The sequence below is a fragment of the Canis lupus genome, chromosome 1 (genome assembly GCF_003254725.2).
Source record: "Canis lupus dingo isolate Sandy chromosome 1, ASM325472v2, whole genome shotgun sequence".
Taxonomy (NCBI): domain Eukaryota; kingdom Metazoa; phylum Chordata; class Mammalia; order Carnivora; family Canidae; genus Canis; species Canis lupus.
Window position 1 is genome coordinate 48,978,494 of NC_064243.1, and position 15,214 is coordinate 48,993,707.

Here is a 15,214-nt window from a genome sequence, read left to right on the forward strand (position 1 = left end):
GTCCTTTAAAAATTTACTTTTTGAAGACTGGATATACAAATGGATATGACCAGACTATAGATAAAAATAGAATTTTGGGGGCGCCTGGGTGGCTCAGTCAGTTAAGCGTGGGGCTTTGGATCAGTTCATGATCCCAGGGTCCTGGGATGGAGCCCCATGTGGGGCTCCCTGCTCAGCAGGAAGCTTGCTTCTGCTCTACTCATGCTTTCTCTCTCTCAAATAAATAAAATCTTTAAAAATATGTAATTCTGACCCACAACCTGCAGCAACCTGCCCCTTATGTACACTAATGAGTGAGGAAGCCAGCTAGCTTCCTGTAATACTAACTTGGAGAGGAAGTCAGATTGCCATTGCAAGTAAGAATTCAGGCAGATAAACAAGAACTTAGTTCTAAGTTCTAAAGAACTTTTCTTTTCTCCTTAGCCCCAAATGGCCAGGACTTGATTAAAATTTCACAGTTTCTCTAATTTTCATCCCCACTTCCACCACAGATTTAATCAGAGAAAGTCAAATCTGCACTCCTGGTCAATCACATAGGATGCCCTGCTCCTAGTCACCTTCAGCTTTTCCATGCCTATTGCTTCCAACAGGGCCCACCTGAAGCCATTCCTTTTTTCCTCTGTGAAGCTTTCCCACTCCCATGCCTACCTTTGAGTCTCTGCCAAAATGCAAGTGATGGTGGCTGACTCTCGTATCATGGCAGGCTCCGAATAAATAGCCTTTGCTTTTCTCTTTTGGCTGGTCTTCATTTATTTCCACACTATTGAAGTATAATTTACATACACATGGGAGTTAATTCATATTAAGTACATGAAAGTAATATATATAACTTATATGAGGTAAAGTTGACATTAAGTGGACCCATTTTAGTGGTGTAGTGATGACTGTTGATATATATATATATATATATACATATACATATATACACACATATATATGTGGGTAAGCACCATCTTAATCATGATGTAGAATATTTTCATAACCCCCCAAAGTTCCTTATTTTCCTTTCCAGTCGTGTCATGCTCCCCTCTCCCCACCAGCCAATGATTGATTTGACTTCTATTCCTATAGATCAGTTTTGCCTGTTTTCCTAAGTCCTGTTGACATATCTTTATTAGCTTAAGCACTTTCTCTGCATTTAGGCACAAAATGTCTGACTCATCCTGTACTTTCTCTGCCCCAGACTGGAATCAGCCAATTTTCCAAAGAGCTTTGGATCTATTTATTATGGAATGGAATTTAGAAACCAGATCTGGATGGCAAGTATGCTCATTGTTCCTGAAGGTGACCAACCACCCTGGGTTGCCTCTGACAGTTCCAGGTTTAACACTGAAATTGCAGCATCCTGGGAAACCCTCTGGGACAGTTTGTCACCCCAGTGCTATTTCAGTGGACAGGACTAGGAAATTTATTTTTAAAATCATTTGCTCAAATTGATACTTATAATTTAAATGTATTACAGGCTTTTTCTGAACTCCCTTGGTCTTTATATTTGTTTTTTTTTTTAATTTTTATTTATTTATTCATGATAGTCACAGAGAGAGAGAGAGAGAGAGGCAGAGACACAGGCAGAGGGAGAAGCAGGCTCCATGCACCGGGGGCCCGATGTGGGATTCGATCCCGGGTCTCCAGGATCGCGCCCTGGGCCAAAGGCAGGCGCCAAACCGCTGCGCCACCCAGGGATCCCGGTCTTTATATTTGAACCTCATTTTCTCCTCCCCTTAAAAGTTAGAATTATTAGTTGTTATCCTATTATATATCTACATATATATACATATATAGTTTAAAAACCACAGCAATAGTATTGCCATTAATTGTAAACATTGAGAAAAACCTAAGATTCCTTTGCAGTCCTTTTTCATCTTTAGAATATATCTCACCATAGATGTCACCTGAGTACTATGTTCAAAAGCCCTGGAGGAATAATTCTTTTCTATGGGTAACAATATTAGTTACCAATTTGACTCACAGTTAAGTTTGTTTGTTTCAATATGCTTCCAACATTGGATTTATTTTGTTTCCTTTATTTACTTTTTGGCTATGTAAAAGTCTAGAAGTTCAAAATTAGATGTCTTGCTTCTACTTCTTTCCCCTGCATGCTTTCCACAATCCTCTGTAGGTAACCGTTTGTTTCTGGGATATCCTTCCAATTTTCCATATAACCTGGGACTCATTCCAAAGCAACCCAATTCTTTTCTTATGGCTGCTTTGTATTCCATTGTACCGTTTTATCATGTCCAACTAGCTCCCTATTAATGGATACTCGGGTTATTTCCAAACTTTTGTTATGAAAATGACACTGCAACAAATAACCTTGCCTACATGTTTCTATTTGTGGTGGTGTATTTTCAGAATAAGGTTAGGGTCAGAAGTAGAATTGCAAGATACAAGAATAGATGCAAATGTAATTTTGGTACTCCATAGGGCTTGAACCATTTTTCCCCACTGACACCAAGAAATTTATGAGCACTGCTTCTCCAGGGCCTTGTAATTTTAATGTGACTTCCATTATAAGTGAGGACAAACCGCCTTTTATGTTTAAGGACTACTGCTATTCTTTTCTGTGAATTGTCTGCTCACGTTCTTTCCCAAAAATTCTCTTCGGATCTTGGTCTTCTTCTTCTTTTTTTTTTTTTTTTTTTTCCGTTTTTAAGATTCCCTGTGATGTAAGTTGCAAATATTTTCTCCATTATCACTTGCTGGGAACATACCAGATGTGTATCTGGAGTCCACTTTAATCTTATCCGTATAAATCACCTCATTTCAGGACAGCTCCTCCAGGGGTAAACACTCTTAGCCAAGCCGGATAAGGGAAGATCAGAAGAATTACCTGAACCCTCGTAGGAAGTGTAAGAGACTGTTTCACGTTTAGCAGGTAACACCATCGTTCTTATGCAATGGCCCGGGTGACACAAGGTCTTGCATAAGGGAGTATATCCAAATTATAAATCGTGTTTTATAGGGTTCATTAAAAACTCCCGGGCTCGCCTTCCCCGCGCTTCTGGGTTTGCGGGGTGCTAGAGCAGCTGACCCGGGCACAACCCCCACCCGCTAGACAATAGCCCCGCCGTCTAGCCGCGAGATGTCAAGGCGCGGACGCCCCGAGCGCCCGGCGGGGCGCCGCGCTCCACGGGAACGCCGGTTTCCAAGTCCTCCAACGGCAAGGCTAAGCCAAGCCTCCGCGGCCCGTCCTCCCACCCACGGCCTAGCTCCTGGGGTTGCACCTGGCCCGGCAGCGCGCGGAAGCATCACCGGCGGGCGCTGCACCACACCGCGGCCAATCGCGCGCCGCCCGGCCCGGATTCCTCCGCCGGAGGCCGCGCCGCAGCCGCAGGTGGCCCGGCGAGCGCGTCCGCCCCGCGCCGCCAATCGCGACCCCCGCCGCCCTTCCCGTGATGCCCCGCGGCTGACCTCCGACCTCGCCGCCCACCCCTCCCCGCGGCCCGCTCCCCCCCGCCCGCCGGCGCCCCCGCCCCCGCCGCCCCCGCCGCCGCCGCCGAGTTCGCAGCGCTCCGAGGCCGCGCCGCGTGCCAGCAAGCGCAGCTCCTCGCTCCTCGCTTAGCGCTTGGGGGCTCGGGCGGACGCCGCGCCCTGGCCTTTCCTCCCTGCGGCGGGGCCCAGCGACGGGCCGTGGCCGCGGCCGCGCCCGCGAGGCGACTCGGTGAGTGGGCCGCCGCGAACATGGCGGGGCGGCGACCGGGGCGGGCGGAGGCTGCGGCGGGGCGGGGCGGGGCGCGGCGGCGGGAGGAGCGGGAAGGGGGTGGGGCCTCGGGGCCTCGCGTCCTCCCTCAGCGCCATTTTGTGGCAGCGAGACCCGCAAATAAAGGGGAGCGCCGGGGCTGCGGCGAGAGGAGGAGCGCGGGGGCCGGGGCGGTGCGGTGTGGCGGCCTGGGCGGCGAGCGGGCGGCGGAGCCTCGGCCTATGTGACTGGCGGCGCCGGCGCGGCCTCCGTCCGGAGAGGTAGGTGCGGGCCGCCGGCGGGAGCGGCCGCGAGGACCTCCGGGTCCCGAGGGCTGAGGCGCGGCCGCCCGGGAAGGGGCGGGCAGAGCGCGCGGGGCGAGCCGGGGCGAGCCGGGGCTCCCGGGCCCGCCGGCCTCCCGTTAGCGGCGCCTGCTTCCCGCCGCGGGGACACTTCCGCCTCCCCGAGGCCATTTTGCCTCCGCTCTGCGTCCCGGGGGCGACCGTGGAGGCCGCCCCCTCGGTGCGCGGCGCGTCCCCCCCTCGGTGTCGCCCCCTCCCGCCGCTCTCCGCCGGAGCCCGGGGGTCGGCGGCACCGACGGGCTCGAGGACCACCCTGCACGTCGCGCAGTAGCCTGTGACTGCAGCTGCGTCCTCCCGGAGACTTCCATTTTTAAATGATTGCATGCATTCTGAACAGAGAAAGCAGTCTGTCAATTCAGTAGAAGGGAGGCTTGGGGGAAATTTCTTAAGTCTCGTCTCGAGTCTCTCTCAGGCTGTTATTACCTGTTTTTTGTGTTTTGTTTTGTTTTTCTTTTTTTTCCTCCGAAACACCACATTGCATCGGTCAGAGGATCCATGGGAAAAAATGTCCCAAATTCTTGTTTTGATCTCAAAAGACTGTGTTAAAAATCCTCAATAATGGTGTTTCTAAAGTAAAAAGACGGTTCTTTGGCCCTGAGTGGCAGCGGGTTTCCGTGAGTGTATTTACAGCCGTGAGCTGTGTCCGCCTGGTTGTGGGTCTCCTAGAATTTAGTTAATTCCATCACTGAGGAGGAGAAGTACGAGTCACAGATTTATCAAGAGTTCTCGTTTTTTAATTCTTCAGTTCTGACCATTGAGTTTCCTACGATAGGTGCATGTATTGTCGACATTCAAACATCCGGTAAGAAAAAAAAAACAAAAACAGAAAACAACGATGTGGGGAAATATTTTCAAGGTACCTACATTTTTCTTAACTCCTGTCGTTCAGTAGCATCGAATGAGGCAAGCCGGGGAGGGAAATTGCGGTCCGCCAGGTGGCATGTGATGAGGATGAAGTTAAATTTTAAGGGCTTGGGTGGGTGTGGGTGTATTTTGGGAGTTACAAAATGTAAGATGTTAGATCTTAACCTTACTCTAAACAAATGGCTATAGCCAAGTGGTCAGTATTTTCATCTCTCAGGGGTAGAACTGAAGCATAAATTTCTAAGACCCGTAGGAGGAAGGTAATAATTAGAAGTGTGTCCCAGGCACTGCTGTTTGACTTCAGCTCATCAGAACTTAACGTCTGGATTTCCTGATTCAATTTTGAGGATGCCTGCTCAAAATATTAGAAAGGTTAGAAATGAGTTACTGTATATGACATAGAAAATCTGTAGTAGCTGTACGATGTAGATAGAGACAAGAGCTGTAATAATTGTATTTGTGCAGGACGTTAAAGCTTTCAAAAGTCCCTTCTATGCTTGTATGTATGTAGTATAGAATTCCTGTACTTGGCAGTCTTTTCATATAATTTATGTTACCTTTAAAAAAAATTTTTTTTTTAAGAATACAAAATTTTACTCTTAAAATTTTTATGTTGATGGGTCTTTTACCAAAACAAGATCTAGGTACTGTTTGGTTTTATGCTCGTTCGTATTTTTTTTTTATCTTCTATTTGTTTACCTCTAAACGTTTTCTGATATTCAGCTTCTCGGAAAAACTTTTCAGTATTCCCATAACCGTATATCCCATTGGATTATTAAGCTGGTCCATCAGGTTAGAAGTGGGTCTATAAATAAATATTCTCCACTCTTGAAAATGTAGTTGGTGAAATTTAGTTTAATTTTTTTAGTGCACATTAAAATTATCTTTTGATGTTGATATTTTCTATTTTTTTTTTTTTTAATTTTTATTTATTTATGATAGTCACAGAGAGAGAGAGAGAGGCGCAGAGACACAGGCAGAGGGAGAAGCAGGCTCCATGCACCGGGAGCCCGATGTGGGATTCGATCCTGGGTCTCCAGGATCGTGCCCTGGGCCAAAGGCAGGCGCCAAACCGCTGCGCCACCCAGGGATCCCTGATGTTGATATTTTCTATGAAAAATCTTTTTGTGTAACATTTTTGTGGCACTTGAGCATTGAGATTTGCAACACTGTGAGGCAGGTAAAATTGGTTTCTCTCTCTTTCTCTCTCACTGATTTGGAGACTGCAGTTCAGAGTTAAGTGACTTGCTCAAGATCCGAGACTGATCAGAGTTAGGAAGAAGTGGTCATCCAGCTCCTAACTATGGTACCCTTTTTACTAGAGCCAGGGTTGTATGCTGTCAGGTTATTAGTTTCTTGAGTTCAGTTATGATTAGTTTCTCAAACTAATGTTTCTCAAATTGTACATGGTTTCTCAAATTGTGTTGGCTGGTGTTCGCCTAAGAGAGAACTGCATTGCATAATTTAGGATCGTAATGCTAAAAGCCAGTGAAGTACTGGGATCTGGGATGCTAGGCACCTAGCCAACCAAAACTGAACTCTCCATCATAAAGTGTTTCTCAGTGTAAAGGCATCAAGAGTATGTGGTGGTTCTTGAGGTCTGGATTTTAAGAAATTATCCCTGGATTAATCCATGTGAATAACCGAAACGTTTACATAATTTTAAGATTGGTTGTAACCAATCTTAAACATTCTAAAAGGCAGCCAAATTGACCAAGTTTGTTTTTTCTCTTTTGCTTTTCTGTGTTGTTTCGTGAAGCTTATTCATTGTTGAGGATGGGAGAGTGGAAGAATAATCCATCTTCATCAGTTACCAACTTTTGAGAGGTGCCGCATTTGGAATCCTAACCCCCAGTTTATTGATTAATACCTGTTTTGACCAGAGTTAATCACCTAGTGACTCATAATCATGTTCATCATCTGGAAAATGGAGGCTAATTTCAACTTTGAAAAGTTGTGATTATTAGGTGTGTGACTCACATCCATGAGTATATATTCATCTATCTACCCCCCCCCCCCCCCCCCGCCAAGATTCAAGATTCAGCTCCAGATATTTTAGTTATTCCATTTTTCTGATACAAAAATAGATGGTTCCAAGAACCTGGGATATATATTACCTTTATTAATCTAGAATTGTCTTAGATGACTATTATGCTTGCCAGTTGTAATTTAAAAATTTTCTTGGGGAATAATAATTTTCTTAGTATATTCATGCAATGTGAAAGTTAAGTTTGAGAACCAAGTTCTATTTTGGCTAAATAGTTGAATGTTGATACTTTTAAATTTAAACTTGTTCTAGGGCAGTGCCCGTAACGCAGCGCCGCCTGCAGCCCGGGGTGTGATCCTGGAGACCCCAGATCAAGTCACACATCAGGCTCCCTGCATGGAGCCTGCTTCTCCCTCTGCCTGTGTCTCTGCCTCTCTCTCTGAATAAATAAATAAATATTAAAAAAAAAAAAAAAAGACTTGTTCTAATTTGCCTTTTGCCAGGCTGCTTAACTCTTGTGGCCTATTATGGACTCTGAAGGAAAGATTGACATTTTTTTTTTTTTTAAGATTGACATTTAAAAAAAAATTTATTCATGAGAGACACAGGGAGAGAGGCAGAGACATAGGCAGAGGGAGAAGCAGGCTTCATGCAGGAAGCCCAATGTGGGACTGGATCCCAGGACTCCAGGATCATGCCCTGAACCAAAGGCAGATGGTCAAACCCTGAGCCTCCCAGGCGTCCCAAGATTGACTTTTCAATAGCTAAAAATTAGGAATTTTTTTTCAAAATGCTTATGCTTTGAATTCCCAAATCATATATCCTGTAACATTGGAATGATACATGACTCTGAGAGTCAACACGAAACACAGGCCTTTATACAAAAACTGCATTTGTCTTTGACATATGTCACAAATTAATAAACATATTTTTGAAGAAAATATACACATTCTTTAAGCGATGTGTAATTAAAATTTGTCCACCATCAGACTTTTTAGAAAAGAACATAAACCAGTGTTAAAAAATTTAAAAACTTCCCGTTTAGAGTTTTAAAAATTGGAGATCACCAAGAATTCTGCAATGGGACTTAGAAATAGAAACAAAGACAGGAGCATGTTTTCATTGTTCTCAACCTCTGAATTATCCCTTCAGTTTCTTGGAGAAGTAGTGATTGAGTTTTTGTTTTTGTTTTTTTTTGAAGGGGAGAAGGAAACATAATTGCTTATTTTGTGCTAGTCACCATGCTAAAGATTAATGTTTATCTTTAGAAGTAGGTTAATAATTTGGAACCTTGGTGGTTGGTGATCATCCTTTTTGGGATGAGGAAACAGGCTCAAATTCTGCAGCATTTTTTTTGTTTTCAAAGTTTGCCACCCTCTTACGGAAAAGTAGGGTTATTAGAACTTCTTTAATGTTTCTCCTAGTCCTTTAAGTGCCCTTTAAAAACAGTGTAGCTTATTTGTTGCTAATTAAGCTTGGCAATTAATTTTACTTTAATGGAATAATATGAATATGTATTAAGAATGAACAAATAAACCTGGGGAAAGTGTCATGTTGCAGAGGCATTTAAAGCTGGAATTTATATTGAGTAACATCCATAATGCTTACGTTTTATAACTAAAATTCTGAGTAGCTGTAGTGCCCATTAGTTAACAGGTAGACTGCCTATCCACAGTGATAAATTTAACTGTTTTTAAACTCACTAAGCAGGCTTATCACGATATCTGTTACATTAGGTTTCACGTTTATTCTCAGAATTTTACAGTGGGTCATTTTGGTTATTTTGGGGAAAAATTAGATTGGCTTATTTAGCTATTATAATTTCAGTATTAATTGAAGCGAATTCATTTGTTCATACTTCCATTCAGCATACGTTTGAGTGCCTACTGTGGCATCGGCAGTGAATGAAAAGTTCTCATGGAGCCTATTCTATAATTGAGAGAAACAGATAAGTATGTACAATATCAGATCATGATAAGAACAGTGCAGAAGGGCAGCCCAGGTGGCTCAGTGGTTTAACGCTACCTTCGGCCCAGGGCATGATCCTGGAGTCCTGGGATCGAGTCCCACGTGGGGCTCCCTCCATGGAGCCTGCTTCTCCCTCTGCCTGTGTCTCTGCCTCTCTTTCTCTGTATCTCTCATGAATAAATAAAGGAAAAAAAGAAAAACGATGCAGAAAAATAAAGCTTGATGTGAGATCACAGCAGGGATTGGCATGCACTATTTTGAGTGAGATGGGGAGCCTTTAGAAGGATTTAATCAGATTAGTGGCATGTATAGGTATACCTATACTAGTTAAATATGGCTAAAATCAATGTTTGCCTATTATGTCTTGCTCAGAGAAAGGGAAATTCCAAGGAAATGCCAGGCTTGATTTCTGGGTTCCAATAGGTTGCAGTCAAGTAGAGTGAATATACTTTAAACATACTAAAATAGAAGTAGACCTCTGTGGGGATAAACATGGTGAAGTTTTGTTTTCCAAATGATTGGAATCACTGGTATCGTGTTAGAGTCACCAAGCAGCTGTCTGTTAACTTCCAACAGAGTATAAACTGGGCAACAAGAGGTCTAAAGTAAACAGGGACCAATTTAAAGGGAAAAAAAAATAGAAAAATATACAGACCTTAAATCATAAAGATATGGTTATATCTTCATAGATACTGGTCAAAGATTTGATCAACTTCAGTAATTCAGAAAAAAATGACATTACTCAGGTTTTTGCTTGCTGCATCCAATGATAAGATTATTAAAGAGGGAAGAATTAAGCCAGTAATATATGATCGATTTATGATTTTTTTTTACCTAAAATGTGCTGAATTCTGTAACACATTGTATCTGGTCTGAAAATGAGGTTTTAATGGCAGTCCATGATTTAGTATATCTGATTTATAGAGTGGGAATTCTATGCAACAAAAAAATGGCATTGGAAGATTATGTCCTTCTGAGGAATTTCAAATAATATGAAGTCAAGTGGCTTTTAAAAGTTCAGTTTTACACTATAAATTCTTTGGCTAATTTTTTGAAAATTGAGATATAATTGACACGTAACAGTTTCAGGTACACATTATCGGATATTTGTGTATATTATGAAATGCTCACCACAAGTAAGCCTAGTTACCATCTGTTACCACATAATTAGAAAAATATTTTTCCTTTTTTCCTTGTGAAGACCTTCAAGATTTATTCTCTTAGCAACTTTCAAACATGCAATACAGTATAATTAGTTACCTTGCTGCACATCTCCATGACTTCTTTCTGTTTGGTTAAGTGTTTAATAGCTTGGGGTGTAAGAAGTATGGGTAAATAAAATAAATATAAAGGAAGTGTAAAATATAAGGGGAAAATTCATGACAGTGCTGTTGAAAATAAAACCTAGGAAAAAATTTAAATTAGCTTGTCACCTTATTTGAATATTAGGAAGTAACAGAAGTGTTTTCAAAAAGCATAAGAAGGGGATCCCTGGGTGGCTCAGCGGTTTGGCGCCTGCCTTTGGCCCAGGGCGCGATCCTGGAGTCCCGGGATCGAGTCCCCCGTCAGGCTCCTGGCATGGAGCCTGCTTCTCCTTCCTCCTGTTGTCTCCGCCTCTCTCTCTCTGTCTCTCATAAATAAATAAAAATAAATCTTAAAAAAAATAAGAAAGTTAATGAGAGTTCTATTGTAATCTATGGCTTGCAATAGAGTGAAATAAATTTTGTAAAAATGTATAAAACAAAAATTTATTAAAGCCAATTTGAGATACATATCCTGGGGCATGAAATTATACCTTAATAAAAAATTCCTATTTAAATATATATCCCGTATTAAGCATTGTACAATAGCGAATTATCACGATGATAGAATCTATCTACTGGGTTGCCTGGGTGGTTCAGTTGGTTAAGCATCTATCTTCAGCTCAGGTCATGATCTCATCCTGGGATTGGGTCCTGCATTGAGCCCATACAGGGCTCATTGCTCAGTAGGGAGTCTGCTTCTCCCTCACTGCCACTCCCCCTGCTTGTGCTTTCTCTATCAAATGATTACAATAAAATCTTTAAAAAAAAGATTCTGTCTACCTTATTGTAACAATGCTGTAAAAGGAAAGGCTTAGCAACTGGTACTACACTTCATACGCTTTCAGCGAGATGCCTGGGATACTGCCTGAGGTCAGTGTCTGACTTTAGCACAACGATGTCACTTCTGTAAGATCTCTCTCATGGGGGAGCTGTAAGAATGCATAGAAAAGTTGTATTTCTATCAATCCTTTATGGGAAGATCAATAGGAACGATATACTTTTTTACAAAGGATTTTTTTTTTTTTTTGGTAACTTAAAAGCAGTAGTAATATAAGAAGTTAACAAAGGAGAAGGTGGATACAGAGTACATGGGAACACGGTAATATTTTTGTAACGTTTCTGTAATCTAAAATTATTGCTAGGTAATCTAATGGTTTAGTCAAAACTGAGTTCCCAAATAAATTTGGAAAAGTCAGTATTTCTTGTTGCTACCTTAACTGGAAGAACATCAATTGAATCTGTTCTCTGCCCCTTTTTTCTAGGATTCAAGATGACCAACGAGGAACCTCTTCCCAAAAAGGTATGTTTTTTTCCCACAGGTTTTTTAAGTCCTTTGAGGGGGCAGCAATTAATAGAGTTGAAAGGACATCTTTATTTGCTTATTTTTCACTCTGCCTTATAACACTACTAGCATTGTGGGTGTATAATGTACCAGACATTGTATCTTGTACGCAATGTATTTTTAGAATATTTTCAGTTTTTTTGGAAAACTTGCATTATAATTATCTCTGTGGTCTACTCTTAATCTTTACTATACAAATACTTCCACCTACATAACAAAATTTTTTCACAAGTTCACAAGTTACTACTTTTTTTTTTTTTGGTACTTTTTAAATGCCTTTGTAAGGTAAAACCACTTTATTTTTCAACAAAAGGTTACAGGTAGTACTTAGATTCTTTCTACCTTTTCTTCTGAAGTTGTTTTCTAGTCTCATTTTCCCCCTCTTCTCTTTCCCTAACTTAATTCAGTTTAGTTACTATTGTACACACAGTTACAAAATAACATGGTTTCTAAAAGTAATTCATAATTCTTTTTTTTTTTAAGATTATTTATTTATTCATGAGAGATACAGAGGCAGAGAGAGAAGCAGGCTTCATGCTGGGAGCCTGATGTGGGACTTGATCCTGGGACTCCAGGATCACACCCTGGGCTGAAGGCAGATGCTTAACCACTGAGCCACCCAGGCATCCCACAATTTATAATTCAAAAGGGAAAGCAGGGTATGAGCTTATTAACCAGTGAATATTTAAATCAACAATTTAGATGATAAAGGATTATGGAAATTTGTCTTAAGTTTTGAAGTCAAATTGTTCATGAAATACGGAATTGTACTGTGTTTTAATCATCAAAATTAACTGTGTGCTTTTTGTTAGACTTCTAATACATATATATTTTTTGGTACAATGATTTTTCCCTCTTCTATAATAGTATGCTATGTTACTGGTTTGAAACATTTTTCTTATGGAGGAAACTGATAAAGCATTAATTTTATATTAATGCAGAAGAGGTACCTCACCTTTACAATCTTTATTTGGTATAGAGAAACACTTAATATTTCTTAATTCATAAAGCAGTTTCAGCTAGCTAGAGTATTGTTTAATTTTTTTAACAATTTTTTTAAACTTCTTATTCTGAAATAATTACTAATACACCAGAAGTTGCAAAGCAATGTCAGGGAGGTTTTGTGCACTCTTCATCCAGCTTTCTTCAGTGTTAATCTTGCATAACCATCAGAAATCTTGCATAACAGTATGAAAACCAGGAACTTGACATTCGTACAATACACAGAGCTTATACATGTATTGTGTGTGTAGTTGTGTAGTTTCATCACAATGTAACTTACTATAAGCACTACCACAAACAAAATAGTTAACTGAACCACTACCACAAGCTTCCATTTTGTCATTTTATAGCCCCATCCATCCCAAACCCTTGGCAACTGCAAATTGGTTCTCCATTTCAGTAATTATGCTATTTCACAAATGTACAAATGAAATCATGCAGTATATATAACTTTCTGAGATATTTTTTTCCCACCCAGTATAATTTCCTGGAGGCTTATCCAAGTTGATCCATAGGCTGTTTCTTTTTAATGGTGTGAATATAGTATTCCAGGGGAAGGGATGTGTCATAGTTTAATCATTCACCTGTTAAAGGACATTTGGGTGGTTTGCAGTTTGGGGGCTGATACAAATAAAGCTGTGAACATTCATAGACCGATTTCTGTTGGAAAGTAAAGTTTTATTTCTTTGAGATGTATGCTGGGTTGGTTGTGTGGCACATCCGTTTTTAGTTTCAAAAGGAATTGCCAAACGATTCTCCAGAATAGCTGGACCGGCATTCTCACCAGCAAAATGTGAAAGTTTGGTTTCTCTACATCTTCCTCCAGCATTTGGTGTTACTACTATTTTTTAAGCCATTCTAATAAGTGTGTAGTGATAGTTTATTAGAGTTTTAATTTGTATTTCCTTAAGAATGATGCCTGTATTAAACAGTTTACCTTTTAAAAACAATAATACAAGTTTTTAAAAAACCAATAATATGTACTGAGCCATTTAATCTGAGCCTCTGGAGAGATTTTCTATGTTTCACCACAGAGCTCCTTTGGGAAGGATTTTATGTGTCTCCAGTAATAAGGGTGTTTCTAATAACAGAAAGGAGCAATTGGTGGATTAAAATGTTAAGATCCTATCTTTATGAAGAATATAAAAGTCATTGGCATTTAATATTTTAAAGCTTTAGGAAGAACAAGTCCGTTCATATTTTAATTTTCTTTATATAGGTTCGACTGAGTGAAACAGACTTCAAAGTTATGGCACGAGATGAGTTAATTCTAAGGTAAAATGTTCTTTTATCAAAAATATAAAATACTTTGTATAGAACATTGGGGTTCTAGGCTATAATTAATTATTTTCAAGTTAGATATATTTTATTTTTATTTTTATTTTTATTTATTTATTTTTAAAGATTTTACTTATTCTTGAAAGACACACACACACACACACACACACAGAGGCAGAGACACAGGCAGAGGGAGAAGCAGGCACCATGCAGGGAGCCTGATACGGGACTCGATCCCGGGACTCCAGGATCACGCCCTGGGCTGAAGGCAGTCACTAAGCTGCTGAGCCACTCAGGGATCCCCTATTTTCATTATTATTTTTTAAAGATTTTATTTATTTATTCATGATAGTCACAGAGAGAGAGAGAGAGAGGGGCAGAGACACAGGCAGAGGGAGAAGCAGGCTCCATGCAGGGAGCCCGACGTGGGATTCGATCCCGGGTCTCCAGGATCGCGCCCTGGGCCAAAGGCAGGCGCCAAACCGCTGCGCACCCGGGGATCCCCAGATATATATATTTTTAGATTATTTATTTATTTATTCATGAGAGACACGGGGGTGGGCGGGGGGCAGAGACCCAGGTAGAGGGAGAAGTAGGCTCTGTTCAGGGAGCCTGATGCAGGACTCGATCCTGGGTCTCCAGGATCACGCTCTTGGCCAAAGGCGGTGCTAAACTGCTGAGCCACCTGGGCTACCCAATTGTTTTGTTTTTAACGTTAATGTATCCTGAAGTCATTTAATGTACTGTTTGTACATATTTTCTATAGTCTGTTTCTTTCTCTTTTCCTTCCTTCCTTCCTTCCTTCCTTCCTTCCTTCCTTCCTTCCTTCCTTCCTTCCTTCCTTCTTCTTTCTTTCTCTCTCTCCTTTCTTTTTTTCTTTCTTTTTTTATTCATTCATTCATTCATTCATTCATTTTATTTATTTTTGAGAGACACAGAGAGAGATAGGCAGAGGGAGAAGAAGCAGGCTTCATGCAGGGAGCCCGATGTGGGACTCGATCCCAGGACTGCGGGATCATGCCCTGAGCTGAAGGCAGATGCTCAACTGCTGAGCCACCCAGGCATCCCTGGTCTGTTTCTTCATTATGTAAACATTGAGGAAAGCATAACACTTTAGAGAACTGTAGTACTAGCTTGGATAACTTCTAGATTGCTAGGTAATGTTTTTCTTGCAGAGGGAAGATCTCAGAATTTTAACTTGTAGCATTTGTACTTCATTTGTAGAACCTGCTACAGGAAAGACCCTCTTCTCAGAAAGCTTTCAATTTAACATATATAGACTTTTTTTGAGGTCATTATTTAATCCTTTTCTGTTTAACATGTGAGAAAGTTAATAGTCCTAAAGGATGATGTGTTTAGTTTCGGAAGAAATTATTATTATTTTTAGATTTTTAAAATTTATTTATTCATGAGAGACACAGAGAGCTA

General features: G+C 41.0%; 1 protein-coding gene across 7 annotated transcripts in view; it reads left to right on the top strand.

Moving 5' to 3' along the window:
* Positions 1–3,517: 3,517 nt before the first annotated feature.
* The window catches only part of LOC112644387 (WT1 associated protein), a 28,204-nt gene continuing 16,507 nt past the window's right edge, over positions 3,518–15,214 (top strand). For 2 of the 7 annotated variants that reach the window (XM_025422669.3, XM_025422674.3), the window contains exons 1-3: positions 3,786–3,960; positions 11,427–11,464; positions 13,728–13,783. In XM_025422669.3, the coding sequence (XP_025278454.3) occupies positions 11,435–11,464; positions 13,728–13,783 (86 nt within the window). In that variant the 5' untranslated portion in view covers positions 3,786–3,960; positions 11,427–11,434. Of the gene's footprint in view, positions 3,662–3,785; positions 3,961–4,310; positions 5,278–6,664; positions 6,873–11,426; positions 11,465–13,727; positions 13,784–15,214 lie in introns of those variants that run through there. The other 5 variants (XM_049114119.1, XM_049114114.1, XM_025422671.3 and 2 more) reach the window with 5 other exon arrangements.